The sequence below is a fragment of the Chrysochloris asiatica genome, unplaced genomic scaffold (assembly GCF_000296735.1).
Source record: "Chrysochloris asiatica unplaced genomic scaffold, ChrAsi1.0 scaffold00046, whole genome shotgun sequence".
In the NCBI taxonomy this organism is placed as follows: Eukaryota; Metazoa; Chordata; class Mammalia; order Afrosoricida; family Chrysochloridae; genus Chrysochloris; species Chrysochloris asiatica.
The window spans coordinates 2,661,291-2,681,523 of record NW_006408564.1 but is presented as its reverse complement, the minus strand read 5'-3'; the positions used below and the strand labels follow the sequence as shown (position 1 = coordinate 2,681,523).

At 40.6% G+C, this 20,233-nt stretch overlaps 1 protein-coding gene across 1 annotated transcript in view; it reads right to left on the bottom strand.

Annotated features, from left to right (window-relative positions):
* The window catches only part of CACNA2D3 (calcium channel, voltage-dependent, alpha 2/delta subunit 3), a 1,461,104-nt gene that overhangs the window by 246,217 nt on the left and 1,194,654 nt on the right, over positions 1 to 20,233 (bottom strand). Inside the window, exons 26-27 of the mRNA XM_006862056.1 lie at positions 17,719 to 17,840; positions 12,579 to 12,659 (exon numbers count right to left, since the gene is read on the bottom strand). Of these exons, the coding sequence (XP_006862118.1) occupies positions 12,579 to 12,659; positions 17,719 to 17,840 (203 nt within the window). The remainder of the gene's footprint in view (positions 1 to 12,578; positions 12,660 to 17,718; positions 17,841 to 20,233) is intronic.

The following is a 20,233-nucleotide window of genomic DNA, read 5'->3' as shown; positions in this document are numbered from 1 at the left end:
CACTTCTAGGTATATATCCAAATGAGATGAAAAAGTACATCAACACATTAATTGTACATGAATGCTCATAGCAGCATTATTCATAATAGGAAAAAAGAGGAAAAAAACTAAACGTCCATCAACTGATGCACAACTGAAAAAAATGCAGTATGGATATACACTAGAATATTATTTAGCAATAAAAAATAAAGTTACGATACACGCTACAACATGTGTGTATTTTGAAAGCATCATGTACAATAAAAGAAGCTTGTCACAAAGGGCAAATTATCACATGACTCTATTTACATAAAATGTCCAAAATAGGCAAATCCATAGAGATAAAAAGTAGATCACTGGCTGCCTGAGGCTGGGTCATGGGGTAGAAGACCAAGAAAAATGGGTGATGTTTGCTAATGTGGGATATTTGTTTAGGGGTGGTGAAAATATTCTAAAATTAGTAGTAATGATGGTTGCACAACTCTGAATATGCTGAAAACACAGAAATGAACACATTAAATGGGTGAATTTTAGATTCAAGAAACAGATCTTAATAATAGCCTGAGGGAACACCATGGTCAATTGGCATAGCACAGTCCACAAAGACAATGTGCTACATCCTACTTTGGTGAGTAGCAACTCTTGTCTTAGAAGCTCATGAGCAGTCATCGAGAGACAGGTCTCTCCCTGTCCAGAAGAAAGAAGAGTGATGAAAACTGAAAACTGAAGACACATGGAAACACAATCAGTGCAATGGACTAATGGACCACATGAACACCAGTCTCCATGACCCTGAGAACAGAACTAGATGGGATCACATTACAAGGTTATGTGACCTTGCAGTAAGCAGTCCAGTGCTTATCCCACAGTACCACACTAAGACTCCTGGATAGAATGGGAGAAAATATGGAGCAAAATTCAGAATCATAAAAAGTCCAGGTTTACTGGTTGGATAGAGACTGGGTCGGTACCGACTTGATGGCACCTGACAACAACAAATAGACTGTGTAACTCTGAGACTATGAACTTCGGTCATCCTTCAGGTCTGAAACGGAACACACATCCATGGCATAATTTTCAGACAAGTAAAAAGACTCTAAGACTTTAAATCTTTATTTAAAGATAAGCAGAAAGTCTCATCTTTTTCTCACTCAGAAGGTGGGGGATTTGAACTGCTGACCAGTTAGTAGTCCAGTGCTTATCCTACAGTGCTACTAGTGCTCCTTAATAGGTAAGTAGTTAGGGAGAACAACAACACTAGTGTTTTTTTTTACAAATAACGGTCAACCATTTGAGATTTAAAGGGTAGTATCTTCCTAAGGACAAAATTCAGAATGGTTAGTAAAGAAGGAGGACTGGAAATGAGAACCACAGGGAGGAAGAGGGATAACTGACGTTACACAGAGGGGATTGCAATTGATGACATGAAACAAAATGTGTATGAATTGTTGAATGTAAAAGTGATGATCTGCTCTGTAAAGTTTCATCAATTCACAATAAAAAGGTTTTTTTTTGTTTTTAAAAGGAAAGAAAAAACAGATTGGGCTTGGCCTGTGGGCCGTAGTTTGTCAACAGCTGCTCTGAGGCATACACAACAGTAACAACAACAAAAACCCACTTTCACTGAGTGATTTTGACTCACAGTGGCATGATAGGACTGCCTTTTGGTCCTGTCACCAGGGCATGCTGCTGTTGTTGTTAAGCGTCATCAAGTCGGTTCCAACTCATAGTGGCTCTATATAGGGTTTCTGGGAAGCAGCTGGTGGGTTAGAAGCACCAACCATGTGATTAGCAGTCCAGTGCATATCCGACAGCAGCGTACCAGGACTCCATGCCACTGGGGTTTCTTGTTGGTAAGTGTCATAGAATCTGTCTGACTCATAGCAAACCTGGACGGGCTTCCTGAGAATTGGCTGATGGGTTTGAACAGCCAAGCTTGTGGTTAGTAGTCCAGTGTTTATACTACAGCGTCACACCAGGGTATGTTGTTATTGTTGTTGTTAAATGCTGTAGAGTCTGTTCCAACTCATAGTGACATTGTCTAGGGTTTCTGAGGAACGACTGGTGAGTTTGAACCGCCTACCTTTGATTCAAACTGACCTTAACCTACAGTACCACACTAGGACTCCACCAAGGTAATTTTTGTTGTTGTTGTTAAGTGTTGTTAAGCGACACTGTGTAGGGTTCCCAAGGAGCCTTGCAGTTCACACTCACTTTGTAGTCCAGCTCATTAACCCGCAGTTCTACACCAGGACTCCCCATCATGGAATAGGTACAGGAAACTGTGGATTTTACAGTTTTGATAACTATGACAAGTAATTTCTGACTGAGGTTTTATGTGTTTTTGTTTGTTTGTCTAGAACAATAAAAATTTATCTTAAGATGGAGGCTAATAGGAGAGAGTTGGCTTCCTTCTCATTTAACGGTCATATAAGGGGACACTGTAATAATGATATTCCCAGGAGCAAGGTTGCTTAGAAAACAATACATGAGAATAGGCACTGTTTAGTGAGTGGGGATGGGTGACAACACTGTAAATCTTAACAATGATGACAGCAACAACAATAATTTAGAGGCTAATGATTGTTTAATACTCAACTAGATGCATTTACCAAGCAGTTTACACACATAAAACTCATTCCTTTCTCTCAAGAGAAACCCAAGGGGGCCCCAAAGCCAGACTGAATCTGGATGTGAGGAAAGCTCCAATATTAATTTCTTGCTCTGTGGTGAAAAAACAAATCGCTATCTTTCAAAACCAAGCTGTTAGAAATGCAACAAAGCACCAAACACCTTCATTTCATAAATGTGGAAAACTCAGGCCCAGAGGGGGCCGGGGCAATAGTGCTGTGTTTGTTCTTAAATACACACTGCCATGAAGTTGATTCTGACTTACAGTGACCCTGTAGGACCGAAGAGAATACTGTTCTTAGTTTTCTGAGACTGTAAATGGTTATGGGAACAGACAGCCTCATCTTCTTCCCGTGGAATATGCTGGTGAATTTGAAATGCTGACTTTTGGAGTTAGCGGCCCAATGCTTAACCCACTGTGCTACCTGGATGCCTTTTCCTAAGTATGTGGTCGTTGTGGTGCTGTAGGTTAATGTGCTAGACGGCAAAGTCAGTTTGAACCACAAGGTCAGCAATTCAAGCTCACTAGTCGCTTCTAGGACACCCTGTACAGGGTCGCTGTGGGTTGGAAATAACTCAATGGCACACACAAAAAAAATTCATTTTAATGCCCAAACATCATTGACATCTCAAAATGGGTCGCTTAACTTGCTGATTCAAAATATGGAAACCATGTGTCATGACCGATTTCTCTAAATTTCTGCTGCTGATTTTATGACTGGAGGCCATATTGGGGTATTTGATAAAGTTTATAAAGGGATCATGAAGTTTGGGAGTGAGTGCCCTGGAAAGACGGCAAGAGGATCCAGTTTCTCAAAATTCCAGGCTGTTTTTATTCCGAGAGCAATAATCCTCAGCATGTCCTTGTCACTGGCTACGGTGCTATGTTGAGCAACTGTTAACTAAATGGCCAATTCTGACAGTTAAATGCTGTTGCAGGTACACTACACATAGATGTAATCTAGAACTACATCACCAGTCCATATCCAGAAAGTTTGTTGTTGCCATTGTTACTGGCCTTGCCCCTTTGTCAGTTTCAGGAAACAACAAACAGACCAGAAGCCCTTCTTCCTATCTGACATCTAAAATCAAGATTCACCTTGAATTCTGCACCTCTTTGGGGTCATCTGCTCATCTACCTTTGGTCCTGCTCTACTTTAGATGAATCTCTAGATCCAAGTAAATCCCACTACTGTGAAGTCAATTCTGACTCATAGCGACCCAATAGGACAGAAGAGAACTGTTCAAGGGGGCTTCTGAGGCTGTAATCTTTACAGAAAAACACTGCTTCATCTTTCTCCCAAGGAATGGCTGAGGGTTTGAACCACGGACCTTGTGGTTAGCAGCCCAGTGTTCAGACCACATATTTTTGAAGGCTAGAAGTCGGAATTCTGGCATGGCTCTAGAAGGAGGTCTCCCCTTGTCTATTTCAGTTTCTAGTAGCTGCCAGAAATTCTTGTAGGTGCATCTGTCTCCCGTTGTCTGTCTTCCTCTATATGTACACCTCTGTCTAATCTTGTCTTTTTATAACTCAGAAATGATTAGGTTTAGGAGACATCCTACACTGGTATGACCACAAATGATTGTTTGATTATACGGCATTGTAGTAGGTAATTATATTACATTTCACTGCAAAAGTTGATCACAGTACATTTTAAAAGGGGAAGTAATCTCTCCCCAAAGTCAACTAATTAAATCATATGTAATCACCAGCCGCTTCTTGGAAACCCTATACAGGGTTGCTATGATTTGGAACCTATTCAATGATACTTAACAACAACAAATATATCATAGGAAGCCCTGGTGGTTAAATGCAAGGCTGCTAACTAAAAGGTCAGTGGTTTGAACCCACCCATTACTCTGTGGGATACAGATGTGACATTATATTTATATAAATATTTACAGCCTTTTCTTACATGGGGCTATCCTATATTTTGTAATCTATTTTGCAGCATCCTTAGATGGCAGTAACACACCTCCTGCCTATATTTCTGTGTTGTTGTTAGGTGCCATTGGCCCTGATTTATTACATCCCTATAAACAGCAGAATGAAACACTGTTGAGTCCTGGGCCATCATCACAATTGTTGCTATTTTTGAACCCATTTTTAAATCCAGTATGTCAATCCATCTCATTGAGTGTCTTTCTCTTTTTTGTTGATCCTCTGCTTTACCAAGCATGATCTCCTTTTCTAGAGACTGGTCCCTTTCTTGATAACATAACCCAAAGTACATACGACCAGGTCTCACCATCCTGACTTCTAAGAAACCTTCTGGTTATATTGCTTCTAAGACAGAACTGTTCATTCTTCTGAAAGCCCACGGTATATTCAATATTCTTCACCAAAACCACATAAATTTTTCACTCTTCTTTATTAACAGCTCAGTTTTCACATGGGGAAATTGAAAACACCATGACTTGTGTCAGGTGCACACTAGTACTCCAAATGACATCTTTGCTTTTTAACACTTTATAGAGATATTTTGAAGCAGACCAACCCAATGCAGAGCATTCTTTGGTATCTGAACTGCTACTTCGATGAGCTTTAACTGTGGATCCAAGAAAAAGAAAAAGTTTGACAATTTCAATCTTTTCTCCATAGTTTTTGATGTCACTTATTGGTGTGGCACTGTAGGATACACAATAGACTTCTAACTGCAAGGTAGTGGTTCAAACCCACCAGCTGCTCCTCAGAAATCTTATACAGGGTGGCTATGAGGCAGAGATCAAAACGGCCTTGTACTGGCACAATAAAAGATACATAGATCAATGGAACAGAATAGAGAATCCAAAAATTAACCCATCCACATACAGTCAACTGATCTTTGACAAAGGGGCAAAGTACAATGAATGGGGAGCATGGTACTGGAAGAGCTAGAAATCGATATGCAAAAGACTGAAACAAGATCTTTACCTCACACCACATATAAAATCCAACAGAATGGATTAAAGACCTAAATGTGAATCCCAGAATTATAACTGTCATCGATGTAAAAATAGGGACAAATTTAAGGTCTCTAATATAGGGCACATACAGACTCCCAAACATTGTGAAAATTACACAAACAAAAGAAGACAAAATAAATTATTGGGATATACTAAAAATTAGAAACTTATGTGCACCAAAAGATTTCATCAAAAGAGTAAAAAGGGAGCCCAGAGAATGGGAAAAAACTTTTGTAATGACATATCAGACAAGGGGCTAATTTCTAAAATCTATAGGAAACTGTAACACCTCTACAAGAAAAAGACAAATAACCCAATTAAAAAATGGGCACAGGTCATGAACAGACACTTGACCAAGGAAGAGATTCAGGCAGCCAACAAACATATGAAGAAATATTCATGATTCGTAGCCATTAGAGAGATGCAAATCAAAACAACAATATGATATCATCTCATACCAGCATTAACAGCAAAGTTCTAAAAAGCAAAGGATAGTAAATGCTGGCAAGGATGTGGAGAGACTGGGGCCCTCTTACATTGCTGATGGGAATGAAAAATGTCCAACCACTCTGGAAAACAGTATGGCACTTTCTCAGAAACTTGGATATAAAAATACCATATGATCCAGAAATTCTTCTACTTGGTATATATCCACAAGAAATATGAGCCATAACACAAGTAGATACATGCACACCAATGTTCACAGCAGAATTATTCACAATAGCCAAAAAGATGGAGACAGCGTTAGTGCCCATCAATGGAAGAATGGATAAACAAACTTTAGTACATACATACAATGGAATACTATGCTACTTTGAAGAATAACAAGGAAACTGCAAGCCATCACATAATGTGAATTACCCTTAAGGACATTATGCTGGGTGAAATTAGTCAGTCACTATAGGAAAAATATTACATAAGACCATTATTGTAGAAGCATAAAAAAAGATACCCATACCAAAAGGAAAAAAAAAAAAAATTCTTTGTTGGTTATGGGGAGATGGAGAGGACAGCAGAGCACATAGTAGGGGATAGACACATCATAGTTTAAAAAAAAAAAAAAAAAAATTCTTTGTTGGTTATGGGGAGATGGAGAGGACAGCAGAGCACATAGTAGGGGATAGACACATCATAGTTTGGGTGTTGGAGAAGGCAATACACAAGAAGGAGGAGAGGGATGGAAGAACAAGGTAGATAGGGGGGAACACTAAGGCAGATTTGCATGGGCTATATGGGACAGAGGTAAATAGTGATGTATGCTCAACCTTGGAACAACAGGGCTCTGTGATACAGGGATAAAGGCGTAGTCTGAAGAAAGGAAATAATATTAAGATGCTTGACTGTCTTATGACTATAGGTTTCCCTTGCTTATTATTGTAAAATAGTAGTGGGATGGAAAGAAATATCAGGAAACATGATTACAGAAAGCTTGTAAGCATGTTTTCAGCCTATAACTGAGTGGAATACCTCAAAGGGGTTCTAAAATGTACCCAGTGAAATAGGCTTTCTGCTGAGCCTTTGTAGTCTATAGGACCTTCGGTGGAATCCTAAGCCACATCCGAACCTTCTGAGGTGGGGACATACCCAGTAGAAAGGACAAGCAGACCAGCCTGTTTGAGTGCTGACAGTCAGGAGGCAGGTTACAGAACATGCCCTTTGGTTGTTTGAATTATTATATATTCCTGAGTATTTTTGTTTACATACCCACCCTCCACACCACCCTCTCCTTCCCCACAAAAATTGCTACTTCCAGGCTTCTGGTGAGAAGGCTTATGATTATATGACCTGGTTATTATTTGTTTACATATAAAGTTCCTAGCATAAAGCAGGTGCTCAATAAATTTTTATTGAATGAATGACTGAACAACAACTGAATTAATGAATGGATGAACATTTTAACTTGAAGATGAACATGGGCTACCCCAAATTTTATCATGATTAAACTTCGTTTTAGCCATGTATTTTGGCTAATTTTTTCTCATTTTATACTCAAGGTCTTGGTATGTCTCTATAGGATAAGCACTGGATTGCTAACCACAAGTTTGTTGTTCAAACCCACCAGCTGCTCCTCAGAAATCTTATACAGGGTGGCTATGAGGCAGAACTGACCTGACAGCACTTCACAAGAACAAAAACACTTTAGGCAGAGCCTCAAAAACTCAAGACCATACATATTAGCAAGTTACAGAATAAGTGACTAATCTATGTGGACTTTATAACCCAAGATTTGCATTTTCAATAATCTCAGAAAAATGGATTAGAGGTTTGATACACAGAAGGTCCCAGGGTTCTGGAGAGACTCGGTAAGCGAAAGAGAAAGTCCTACCACTTCTTTCTTCACAGTGGGAAAGCAATTAAGAAAATCCAGCACACTAGTGGCAGCTGGCGAGTTGGCAGGCTCCTCAAGAGAAGGACTGTAAGCGATGTCATAGGCCAAGAAGATGGATGGGCTCATGTATGCACCAAGGTTGACGTATTAATGGAATCCTGCCCAGTCTGACTGCCCTTTCTTCCAAAGTGTCATTGACAGATGAGTATCTAAGTGTTTTGGTTTAAAAATGAAAACAACAACAAAACAAGAAAAAGAATAGAATAAAACCAAAAAACAAAACAAGAAAAAAATACTCTTTCTACTCCAAACAGACACATGAAGCTAATGAACAAAAGAATTCCAGATCAGGGCAGAGAGTGGAGCAGTCTTTTCAAATCAGTCAGTCGTTGGTAATTATTTGCAATGTTGTACATTCTGCAATGTTGTATTTGTCTTGCAGATAAAGTTTGGTTTAACAGAAGGATTTCATTGAAGCCCCTAAATTAGTGTCAGTTGGCCTATGTGCTGCTTGTTGTATGCTGGTGGGAGACAATCCTACTCACACTTTCATCTTTGATCTGCCAAAACAATGCTTCTTCCCCAGTGAAAGTGGCCCTTTTGGTTTAGAGTGGTAAATGACGTCTACATGATTTGATGGAAACATATCAGATATAAGCACACAGTAAGAGTTGAGTCAGAGTCAGTGAAACTTGGGGTGTGTGTGGAAGTGATTGCTCTCCTTTGGGAGACAGAGAGATCCCCTGGAAGTTACTGCCTGTACCTAGCAGAACCCTTACAGTCTTGAAAATCAAAACTTCATTCCGACCTGTGTGGGACAATAAACTGGGCTTGGCCTTTTGTCTCTGATTTCTGAGTCTTGGAATTTGCTAATAATCAAGGGTATTTTCTTCTATAAATTAGTCAGGCCACATTTCAACAAGTGTAAGTAAGTAAGGATTGGAATTCTGGTGTGGCATTGTAGGATAAGCACTGGACTGCTAACCACTATATCAGGGGTTCAGAACCACCACTTGCTCTTTGGGACCCCTTAACAACAACAACACACAGTTCCTACACCTGGAAAACACATCAGGAATGGAGGAAGAGCATGATACAGCCATGCGTATTCATTGATTGGATGGATCATAACTATATTAAGACCCCATTCATGGATATTCATTGAGGTCACAAAGACTAAGAGACCCTGGACCTTGGAAATCTCTTTTTTTGGGGGGAAGGGGACTTCCTGGAATGGTAAGAACACCCATGATCAGACCTACCTACCTGTTGTTATTGTTAAGTGCCGTTGAGTCGGTTCCGACCCATAGCGACCCTGTACAGGGTTTCCGAGGCTGTAAATCTTTGCGGGAGCAGAACGCCTCATCTTTCTCCCGCAGAGCCGCTGGTAGTTTCCAACTGCTGGCCTTGAGGTTCGCAGCCCGATTCGTAACCACTACGCTACCAGAGCTCCTTCCTACTGCCCTCAAATCAACTCTAACTCATAATGACCCTATAAGATACAGTAGAACTGCTCCCATGGGTTTCTGAGGATATAAATCTTTACAGGAGCAGACAGCCTCATCTTTTTTCTGCAGAGTGGCTTGTGGGTTTGAACCACTGACCTGAAATTAAGAGCTCAATGCTTAGCCCACTATATCAACAGGTTCCTCCATGCATACAAGAGGGTGTTATATCCCTGGGGACAGTGGAAGTCTAGTGCTAAGAACTTTCTTAGACCTTGCCTGAAGTATTTTTGTTGTTTGTATCCTTTCTGGATATAATAAATAGGTAACTGTCAGTATAGGAAGGAGTCCTGATGATACAGTGGGTTAAACAGTGGCTAATAACCACCAGGTCAGTGGTTTAAGCCTTCCAGCTGCTCCATGAGAGCAAGATGAGCCTGCTTGCTCCTGTAAAGCTGTACAGCCTTGGAAATCCTAGGGCACAGACCTAGTCTACCCAGTAGGGTTGCTGTGCATTGGAACTGACTTGATGGCAGTGGGATTTAGATTTGGGTAAATCCATGAATTCTGTGGGCTGTTATGGAGAATTAATGAACCCACAAAGGATGATGTGATTCTGACTTAGCTTGAGTAGTAATTCAGAAGAGAGCTGCTTAGGTAGTCCTAAGGACAGAGCCTTAACTCGTGAGGAGCCAGCTTTGGGTGACTGGGTGATTGAGAAAGGCTTCATGGACAGTTGATAAGAAGAATGGAGCCCTTCTAGCTCATGGCCTAATCCCAAGGGACTAGAGGAAGAGAGAGGGCCTGGGTGTTCTGAAGCACAGGGAGTTGTATAGATTCCTTAGGCTGTGGCTAGTCCCTGATGATGTGGCCATGGGTAGCCAGGGAAGTTCTGACATGTCGCTGGGTGGTTTGAAGAGAGAACATGCCACAGAAGAAGTGCTGGTGACAAGGAATGGAGATATGGGAAGGGTGGTCCACTACCAGGTGGGAATTGGATCCATGAGGCCCTGCTGTTGTTGTTGTTGTTAGGTGCCATCGAGTCGGTACCGACTCATAACAACCTTATGCACAGCAGAATGAAACATTGCCTGATCCTGTGCCAACCTCACTACTGTTGCCACACTTGAGTCTAACAATGCTGCCACCTAGCCAATCCATCTTGTTGGGGGTCTTCCTCTTGTTCTCTGACCCTCTACCTTACCAAACATGATAGATATCCTTCTCCAGCGACTGGTCCCTCCTGACAATATGTCCAAAGTATGAGAGACGAAGTTTGGCCTTCTTGGCCTCTAAGGAGCACTCTGGCTGCACTTCTTCCAAAACAGACCTATTGGTTCTTTTGGCAGCCCATGAGGTCATGCAGTTAGAGATAAAGGTCAAGTTTGCCCACCTTGTCCCTTAACAGTGTAATTAGCAACAAGGTTGATAATCAAGGTACGAACTAAGCACAATTCCTTAGATGATCTGCTTTCTTCATCTTGCATTGTAATTATTTTCTGAAAATGGGGACCAGTGGACTCAATGGACACACATTGAGTAATGCTAAACAAGACGATGTGTCTTTCTCCCAATTGGAGTTCGTCAAGTGATGTCTCATAACCTGCCTGTGGTATCTGGCCAGCTATGTCGTTCCATAATGGACCACCAATCCCTTTGAAAAATTCACATTGCACTCCATGCTGAGTTCACATTGCACTAGGGCTCACCCAAACCAGCATCTATGAAATGTAAGGTATTTGGAACCATTTCAGCATAGTTTAAAAACGTCAACAGTGGGGGCTGTGATGGGTGCCATGCATGATCTTAGGACTAACACAGCCCAGGCTGACCCAGAGCATCCTTCCTGATGGCTGAATAAGAAATCCAAAGAGAGCGTTTTATAAAGTACTGCTTTGGCCGGACCATGTTCCTGACAGCTGCTGTCTGTGGCCACAGTTCCAAGGAGATAATAGACCTCTATAACTAGCTAGCTGGGTCAGCCAGGAGCAAGTCTGACCTCCCTTAGGTAAAAGTAAATTCTATCTAGTTAAATAATCCTGGCTACTCCTTTCCTCAAGGAACATAAAACACTGAATGACAAAATTGAAAGTCAGCAGTAATGGGTCTTCAGATCCCTAGATGATTAGTGATTTGCATATCTGCCTTGTTCAAAAGAAGCTACTTGTGAGGAACATAAGATTGTCTTCCACACCACCACCTGATCACTCAGGAATAAGCAAGGCACCTGCTCCCACAGCTTTCAATTCCTACTAATCCAATTCCAACACACAAGATAAGTCACAAATAAAGCAGGGGAGGGGAAATGTAGTATTTCCTAGCCAAACAATGACGATTTCAAATTAATCTGCTTTCCTTTCCACAAATATTAAACAGTACACTAAGACAGAAGTTGGTGTTCAAAGTCACCAGAAGGTGTGAGTAACTACGGGGAAGGCTGACCAAAATCAAAATGACTCTGATCAGGAAATCTAGCCAACATCACGATGGTGCATGGAAGGGATCCAGCAACTAATGGATCCAACAATTATTTATCAGAATAGACCACGTGTCAGATACTCTCTCTGGCCCTGTTTTTGTTAGCAGCTGTTCTCAAATGAGGGTCTGTAGCAATTCCTTGCTTTCTACTCTAAATCCCACCAATAAAAGTCTCCAGTCAGCCACACAGCATGTATTGACAGCCTTGAGAGAGAAGGTCATCTAGACACAGAGCAACTACCACAATTCCAAACTCTCAATTGTCAAATGCTTTGGCTTTTTCCTGCTCCCAAAACCTATCACCTTCAGATACATCCAACTCTAATCCCCTAGTGAGACTAAGATGATGACAATCTCAGTCTCTTTGGAAAAGAACACATTTTAGAATGTGTTTTCCCAAACAAACCAATAATATACCCTTGTATGCTTACTGCTATCCTACAGCTATGGAAGTCGGTGATGTGGAACTTATTTTAAATGCACATGCTACCTACTGTCAAGAAGTTCTCCTCTGCATGTACTAACAGTTTTTACTGGCAAAGAGTTTAGGAACAAAAATCATGGGAAAATTTGCTATTTTCAAATCAAACACAACCAGCTGTCAGAGCCATAGTTTGAAGGAGATGACGTCAAAGCAGGAGGAAGTCATTTAAAAATTTTTCCCAGATCTACTTTCTGGAGAATAAACAGGTTACAAGAGAGTACTTGGCTGGCCAAATGAATGGACGCCATGTTTACATTATAGTCACTGATTGAATTTCATCTTTTACCTGCCACCACGGGAGATTTACGCTCATCCAGGAGCTGGATGGAGGTACTTGCTGTCACCACGTTGCTTTTGTTGACTGTTCCTGCAAGGAGAAAACCATTATGACAAAAATAGAGATAGCTGTAATGCACGCATTAAGCTGGTAACCATATCTGTCACCAATTTTGAGAATTGTGCTGGGGCTCAGTTTCCAGAACCCCGAGTAATCTGGGCTGTGGGGAATCTGCTAACTCTCTCAAGTCATTACAGCTGTGTATCCAGCCCTCTTGGCTTGAAGCAGTCAATGCATCATGTTGGGGACTGTCCAGTCTCTTCAGACTGAAACTACTAACGGGCCTAGAAGAACCTTGTTTTGGGTAGTTTGTGGCTACTATTTATATTGTGTCTCTAAACACAGCTATGGAGCACTATGTGAGATAAAGTTCTGAGATTATTTGGCTATGAGTTGGGAGCTTTTCTTTTGATTTGTTGGTTAACATTTTATTGAACGATAAAAATCTGATTTCAAGCCCAGTACTTTTTAGCAAAACTATTCTAAACAGCAAGAGAGCTGGGATGCAATGCTTACCCCAATCTCTTATTAAATGGGGCAGCAATATGGTAATAGCATTAACAGATTTTTCAATTATTCACCATGGCTTCAGTACCTGCAAACCAAAATCTCCTGAGCATAAAGTCTGAACACCCATAGTTAATCACTATTTACTCAGGAGACCGCCTCATAAAGGTGCAAGATGACTGTGAGTTGAATGGAATCCAATTGAATTGAGAAACCGCTAAAAAGCAGACCTGCATTTAGATACACTTAAAACTAAAGCAATTTTCTCCTGATCCAAGTCTCAGCAGCTATTTGCTGTTAAATTCTGTCAAGTCAGTACTGACTCATAGTGACCCTGAATAGGGTTTCTGAGTAGCAGTTGGTGGGTCTGAAACACAGGCCTGCGGTTAGTAGTCCAGTGCTTATCCTACAGCACTACACCAGGACTCCAACAAGCATATACAGGTATTTAATACCAAGTAGAGAAAATGAGAGTTCCACCACAATGACTTTACTTGGTGAATTCTAACATTTTCCTTGAATCTAATGGGGTCATGAAAGCTCCTAAGATGTTATGTTAGCCATAACTTTACTCTGAATAAGGCAAATTTCCTTTCATTCTATGGTTACATTGAAAGTACAATGAAAACTCATTTTACCAAAAACCAATGAAACAATAGGCTTAATTAAACAGAATTTGTTTTTCTTCATATATAATTCTTGGTGGGAAAAATGTTGAATACTAACAAAGCGACCTGACGTGGGTCCATACCACACAAGGACACACACATAAACAAGGCAGTTTTGTGGACTGCCTTTGATCCTCCCATTGTTCTTCACCCTGTTGAGTTTTGAAAACAGCTCTGGTAGCGTAGTGGTTACGAATCGGGCTGTGAACCTTAAGGTCAGCGGTTCGAAACTACCAGCTGCTCCGCGGGAGAAAGATCAGGCTTTCTACTCCCGTAAAGATTTACACCCTCGGAAACCCTGTACAGGGTTGCTATGGGTCGAAACCGACTCGACGGCACTTAACAACAACCAACCAACCATTAATATGCTGGTATTCCTAAGTGCTGTCCAGTCAATTCTAACTCACAGCAATCCTGTATAAGTTTTCCAAGGAGCAGCTGATGTGTTTGAACTGTCAACCTTGTGCTATAACTTAAAGATTCCAATCCCAATCTAGGGAGCTAAATTCTATTTTTTTCTTTAGTCAATTCTGTAAAGGGTTGTTGTTGTTGTTAAGTACCATGGCGTCAATCCCGACTCATAGTGACCCTGCACAGGGCTTCCCAGGCTGCAAATCTTTATGGGAGCAGAAAGCCTCATCTTTCTCTCACAGAACAGTTGGTTCTTGAGACCTTGAGGTTAGCAGCCCAAATCGTAACCACTATGCTACCAGAGCACCAGGGAAACCTATAGAGGAGTTCTACTTCTGTCCTGTAGGGTTGATAGGAATCGGATTTGACTGAACTGTAACAGGTTTGTTTTGTTCTTTTAAGGTTCCTTTGTAGATTTATCTGCATCACACTTTATTGTGTAAAAGGTACTTCCATGAAATTGCTTGCAGAAGCAAATATGTTATTACTCAGGTGAGCAGCCGAACCAAAGAGTCCACTGGTTCTCTGGGGACATTTTTAACCATAAAGTGTGACGCAGATAAAGCTACAAAGGAACCTTAACAGAACAAAACAAACCTGTTGCAGTTCAGTCAATTCTGATTCCTATCAACCCTACAGGACAGAAATAGAACTCCCCTGTAGGTTTCCCTGGTGTGGCCTGACTGGATGGCACTTAATAGCAACAAATAGGGTTTCCAAGGCTATGACCTTTACAGAACCACTGTCACATCTTTCTACCCAATAATGGGTTTTTGTTTTTTTAAGCGCTCATGAGTTGGTTCTAACTCATAGTGACACTGTGCACAATAGAACAAGAGACTGCCTCATCCTCTGCTCTCCTCACATTGTTATGTTTGAATCCACTGTTTCTGTCACTGTGTCAACCCATCTTGTTGAGAGTCTTCCTAGTTTTTGATGACCCTCCAATTTACTTAGCATGATGTCCTTCTCCAGGGATTGGTGCCTCTCAACATGTCCAAAGTATAAGAAACTAAGTTTCACCATCCTTTCTTCTAAGGAACATTGTGGCTGTACTTCTTCCAAGACAGATTTGTTTGTTCTTCTAGCAGTCCATGGTGCTTTCAATATTCTTCAAAAAATACCATAATTCAAATGAGCTGGTTCTTTTCTGGCCTTCCTTATTCATTATGCATCTTTCACATGCATATGAGACAACTGAAAATATCATTGCTTGGGTCAGGCACACCTTACTCCTCAGACTGTTATCTCTGCTTTTTAACACTTTAAAGAGGTCTTTTACAGCAGGTTAGCTTAATGCTAAGGAGCTCTGGTAGTGTAGTGGTTATGAATTGGGCTGCTAACCTCAAGGTCAGCAGTTCGAAACTACCAGCTGTTCCATGGGAGAAAGATGAGGCATTCTACTCCCATAAAGATTTACAGTCTCTGAAACCCTGTACAGGGTCGCTATGAGTTGGATCCGACTCCATGGCACACCACTACCAGCTAAATGCAATATGACTTCTGATTTCTTGGCTGCTTCTTCCAAAAGTGTAAATTGTGGGTCCAAGCAAAATGAAGCCAAACTTTGATAATTTCAATCTCTTCTCTATCATGATGTTACTTATTGGTTCATTTGTGATGGGTTTTGTTTTCTTTATGTTGAGGTGCAATCCATACTGAAGACTGCAGTCTTTGATCTTTATCAATAAGTATTTCAAGTCATCTTGGCTTCCAGCAAGCAAGGGTTTGCCATTTGCTCATTGGAGGTTACTAATGAGTCTTCTCCTGATCTTGATGTCATGTTCTTTTTCATATAATCCAACTTCTTATGTTATTAACATATAGACTGAATAATTACATTGGAAGGATGTAATTCTGATGTACACCTTTCCTGATTTTAAACCATTCAGTATCCTTTGTTCTATTTAATCCACTGTCTCTTGGTCTATGTATAGGTTCCTCAGGAGCACAATTAAGCGCTGTGGAATACCCACTCTCCACAATATTATCCATAATTTGTAATGACCCACACAGTTGGATGCCTTTGCATAGTCGAGAAAGCACATCTCTTTGGTATTGTACAATTCCAACCAAGATCTTTCTCACAGCAGCAATGATATACCTCTTCATTTTTTGATGATGAATGGGACCCTATTCTTCAATTTGTCATTTACAGCACAGTAAACCATATGATATGCTGATTCCAAAAGGCCAAGACCTGTTCATGACAGTTCACTAAGGTCTAGGCTATCAATCTGTATTCATTTCATTTCATTTTTGACAACTTTCAATTTTCCTAGAATCATACTTCGTACATTCCTTGTTCTGATTATTAGTAGATGCTTCCAGCTATTTTTCCTTATTTAGAGTTGTGCCCTATTAGAAAATTAAGGTCTCGAAAGCTTTGTTCTATCCGCATCATAACAGTCAACTGTACTTTGAGTAGGCAGTATTTGGAATGCCTTCTAACCTGAGGAACTCATCATAGATCAGACAATGTTCTGCTGCTATCCATAAGGTTGACAGAGCTAACCATTCAGAAATGATTTACCTCTCCTTCTCCCTAATCTGTATTAGTCTGAAAGCTCCATGGAAACTTGTCCCACAGGGGTGATCCTGCTGGTGTTTAAAATATCGGTGGTATAGCTTCCAGCATTACAGCCACACACAAGTCACCATAGTATGGGAAACTGACAGATGAGTGGTAGGCTTTACTAATAGAGACCATCAAATGGATCAGATGCATGAGACAAGGAAAAGCCAGGACAACTGAAAAGCATTTCCAGCTCTCGTTAATTCTAAGACTGACTGAAATATGATAGCACTCAGTTCTTTTTGTAGGGAGGTCACATTAATTTTTTTTCATAATTCATAGAATCTGAAAGTTGAAAAAAAATTACATTTCCTTAGTTACTGTACCCTTTTCTCAGGAGACTTTATAGCTGTACAAGCCTCCTTCCTTCTTTCACATTAGCAATTTAAGTTACTTCCACTGAAATACAAGAATTGTGGCTCTCCAAACTGAAGTGACTTGCTAAAGGTTCTGGCAAGGAGATTAAGATTCCCTTAGCTTCTCTAAGGAGGGTTAGGACAGCATTTTAAAAAATTACTGAGAAGTTTACATTCAGATTCCACAAGGCACAAAATGCCAGTTGTGCCTCCTTAAATGCTGTTTGCACCATTTGACTATGCAAAATCTTTGCTTTATTTACAGCCATTACATTTAGTGAAGAGTCTTGGTGTGGCACCTTAGGATGAAGCATTGGACCACAAAGTTGGTTTGAACCACAAGGTCAACAGTTCAAAATTACCAGCTGCTCCTCCGAAACTCTATACTGGATTGCTATTAATCAGAAGCAACTCAACAGCACTTACCAACAACACCAATACCCTATGGAAGAGGTCATTGGCTCAGCATTGGCCCAATGCTCAGCATCAGCTCTCAAAGGCTGAATTGGCTCCCTTGGCATTCAGGCAGTTCCCCACACTCTGTATACACCGCCCAGGTTAACAGGACCCACCTGTGCTGAATGGGATTGAGTACACAAAGCTCCCAGGAATCTGCTCAGCAGCTCTGCGGTACCAGAGAGGAAAGTGGTCTGCATTAAAAATATTCTCCTTGTCCCCAGCTTTCAGGAAGTCCCTAGACATGGAAAAGAATAAGAGAAGCATCACAAAACAGATACATCGGTCCATCATGACAGTGTTTGCTGGCTATACCTAGTATTGCCTCTTAGACTCTAAGCCTACCTTTCATTACATAGAGTGGACCTGGACCAGACAAAGTTATTCAGAAACATCCTGCAGAGCTCTGCCATTCGATTAGAATTGGGTGAAATGATTTCTTCTAGTAGATCTAGAAGGAGTCCTGGTCGTGTAGTGGGTTAAGTGTTGGTCTGCTAACTGAAAGGTCAGCAGTGTGAATCCACCAGTGGCTCTGTGGGAGAAAGATGAGGCTTTCTGTTCCCATAAAGATTTATAGCCTCAGAAATCCTACACAGGGTCACTATGAGTTGGAACTGACTCAACACTGCACAATAACATTGTATCTAGTAAAATTATACTTGAAGTCTGAACCAAGTAAACAAAACCCCCAAACATCGTATCAGAAGACTATATGGTAGTCTTTTCAATCAAAAAGCTTCGTCTTGCTCTAAACATCTCAACACATACTACTGTGGTGGACTAACTTCTGAAGTCTATTTCACTCTCCTTAGAAAAAGTAAAACGGAGGTAAATGTGCACTCATGTTGGGATCTTTGCCCCATTCTTCCCATCCGTTCCCACTCTCCAGTCAATCAGAACTGCTCATGGACTCCTTTGTAAATCTGTTCAGCCTACAGTATTACCTCTGACCAGGAGGCTATATAAGAGGGCTAGTCAAAAAGTATCCGTACTCTAGCTGCAGAATTTATTTTAATCAACTTTTAGAAAAGACAAATACATCATTTTAAACATAATCTCCTTGCTTTTCAATACATTTTGTCCATTTGTCACACTGTATTCCACAATTTAAAAATGTGTTAGGCTGAGCTACAAGCCATGAATGCACCACTGTTTTCACTTCATCAGAGGTGAATCTTCATCCTACAAGGATGAAATGCTTTCAGGGAACCACACAGGAGAAAGTCTGATGGGGCAAAATCAGGACTATATGGAGGATGCTTCAATACCTCAAAACACTGTCAACAGTGTGGGCAGATGATTTTCATGCAATATCACAATGGACTTGGATAACAGTCCTCTGCATTTAATCTAACGTTTAGGCATCAGCTCTTCAGTGAGCCATCTCACTGTAATCTACACTATTGATTGCACTGTTTCCCTGATAGAATTCTAACACTGGTGGTGGTGGTTATGTGCCGTGGAGTCAGTTCCGACTCATAGTGACCCTGTACAGGGTTTCTGAGGCTGTAAATCTTTACGGGAGCAGAAAGCCTCATCTTTCTCTCGCAGAACAGCTGGTAGTTTCGAACTGCTGACTTCAAGGTTCACAGCCTGATTTGTAATCACTATGCTACCAGAGCTCTAGAAACCCCCAGAATTTAACCAAGACATATCATAATCAAAGTCTTAAAAATAAAAGACACGGAAAGTTTCCTGAATGCAGCTAGGGCAAAAAGAAATGTTACCAACAAAGGAAAACCAGTAACACTAAGCTCTGATTTTTCAGCAGAAACCATGCAGGCAAGAATGCATTGGTTAGACATATACAAAAATCAGAAAGAAAAAAAACGGTCAACCAAGAATCATATACCTAGAAAAGTTAACCATCAACTATGACTGCAAAATTAGAACATTTCGAGATAAACAGATATTAAGGGATTTTGTAAAAGCCAAGTCAGCACTTCAAAACATACAAAAGGGCATTCTTTGGGTTGAAACCAACAAGAGTACACCACAACTAGAGACTGAGATACATGGCAATACCACCCAGAACTCAATCCAGATATGGAATAGTCCATAGCAGAACAAAAGTACAAGACTGAAAACAGGGAATCTGGGACGTCAGTCTATGATCAGGACAACTATAAAGTGAAGGAATGGAAAAGTATAGTTACAGAGATCCAGGTGTCGAGGAGGTCCAGCAGATTTCACGATAAAACAAAGTTTCAAAATGAGAAAGAATTTAATAAAGTATAGGGTAACCTCAAAGAAACATAATGCATCACACTGTCAAATCAAGAAGTAGAAAATCCAAGAATATTTTGGAAACATTAAAACTATGAAGAAATTGACAGGAAAACACACACACACACACACACACACAATGAACTCAGCACAGGATAGGATGTAGAAAAGAGAAACAAATAACACCACAAAAAAAATCTAAACATAAAAATGACAGAGTCCTGGTGTGGCACTGTGGGTTAATGCCCTGGACTACAAAGTCGGCTTGAATCTCAAGGATGGCAGATCAAGCTCACTATCCGCTCCTCAAAAACCCTACATAGGGTTGCTATGGGTAGAAACCAACTTGATGGCACTTAACAACAACCACAACATCAATAATTACATTGAATATCACTGTATTAA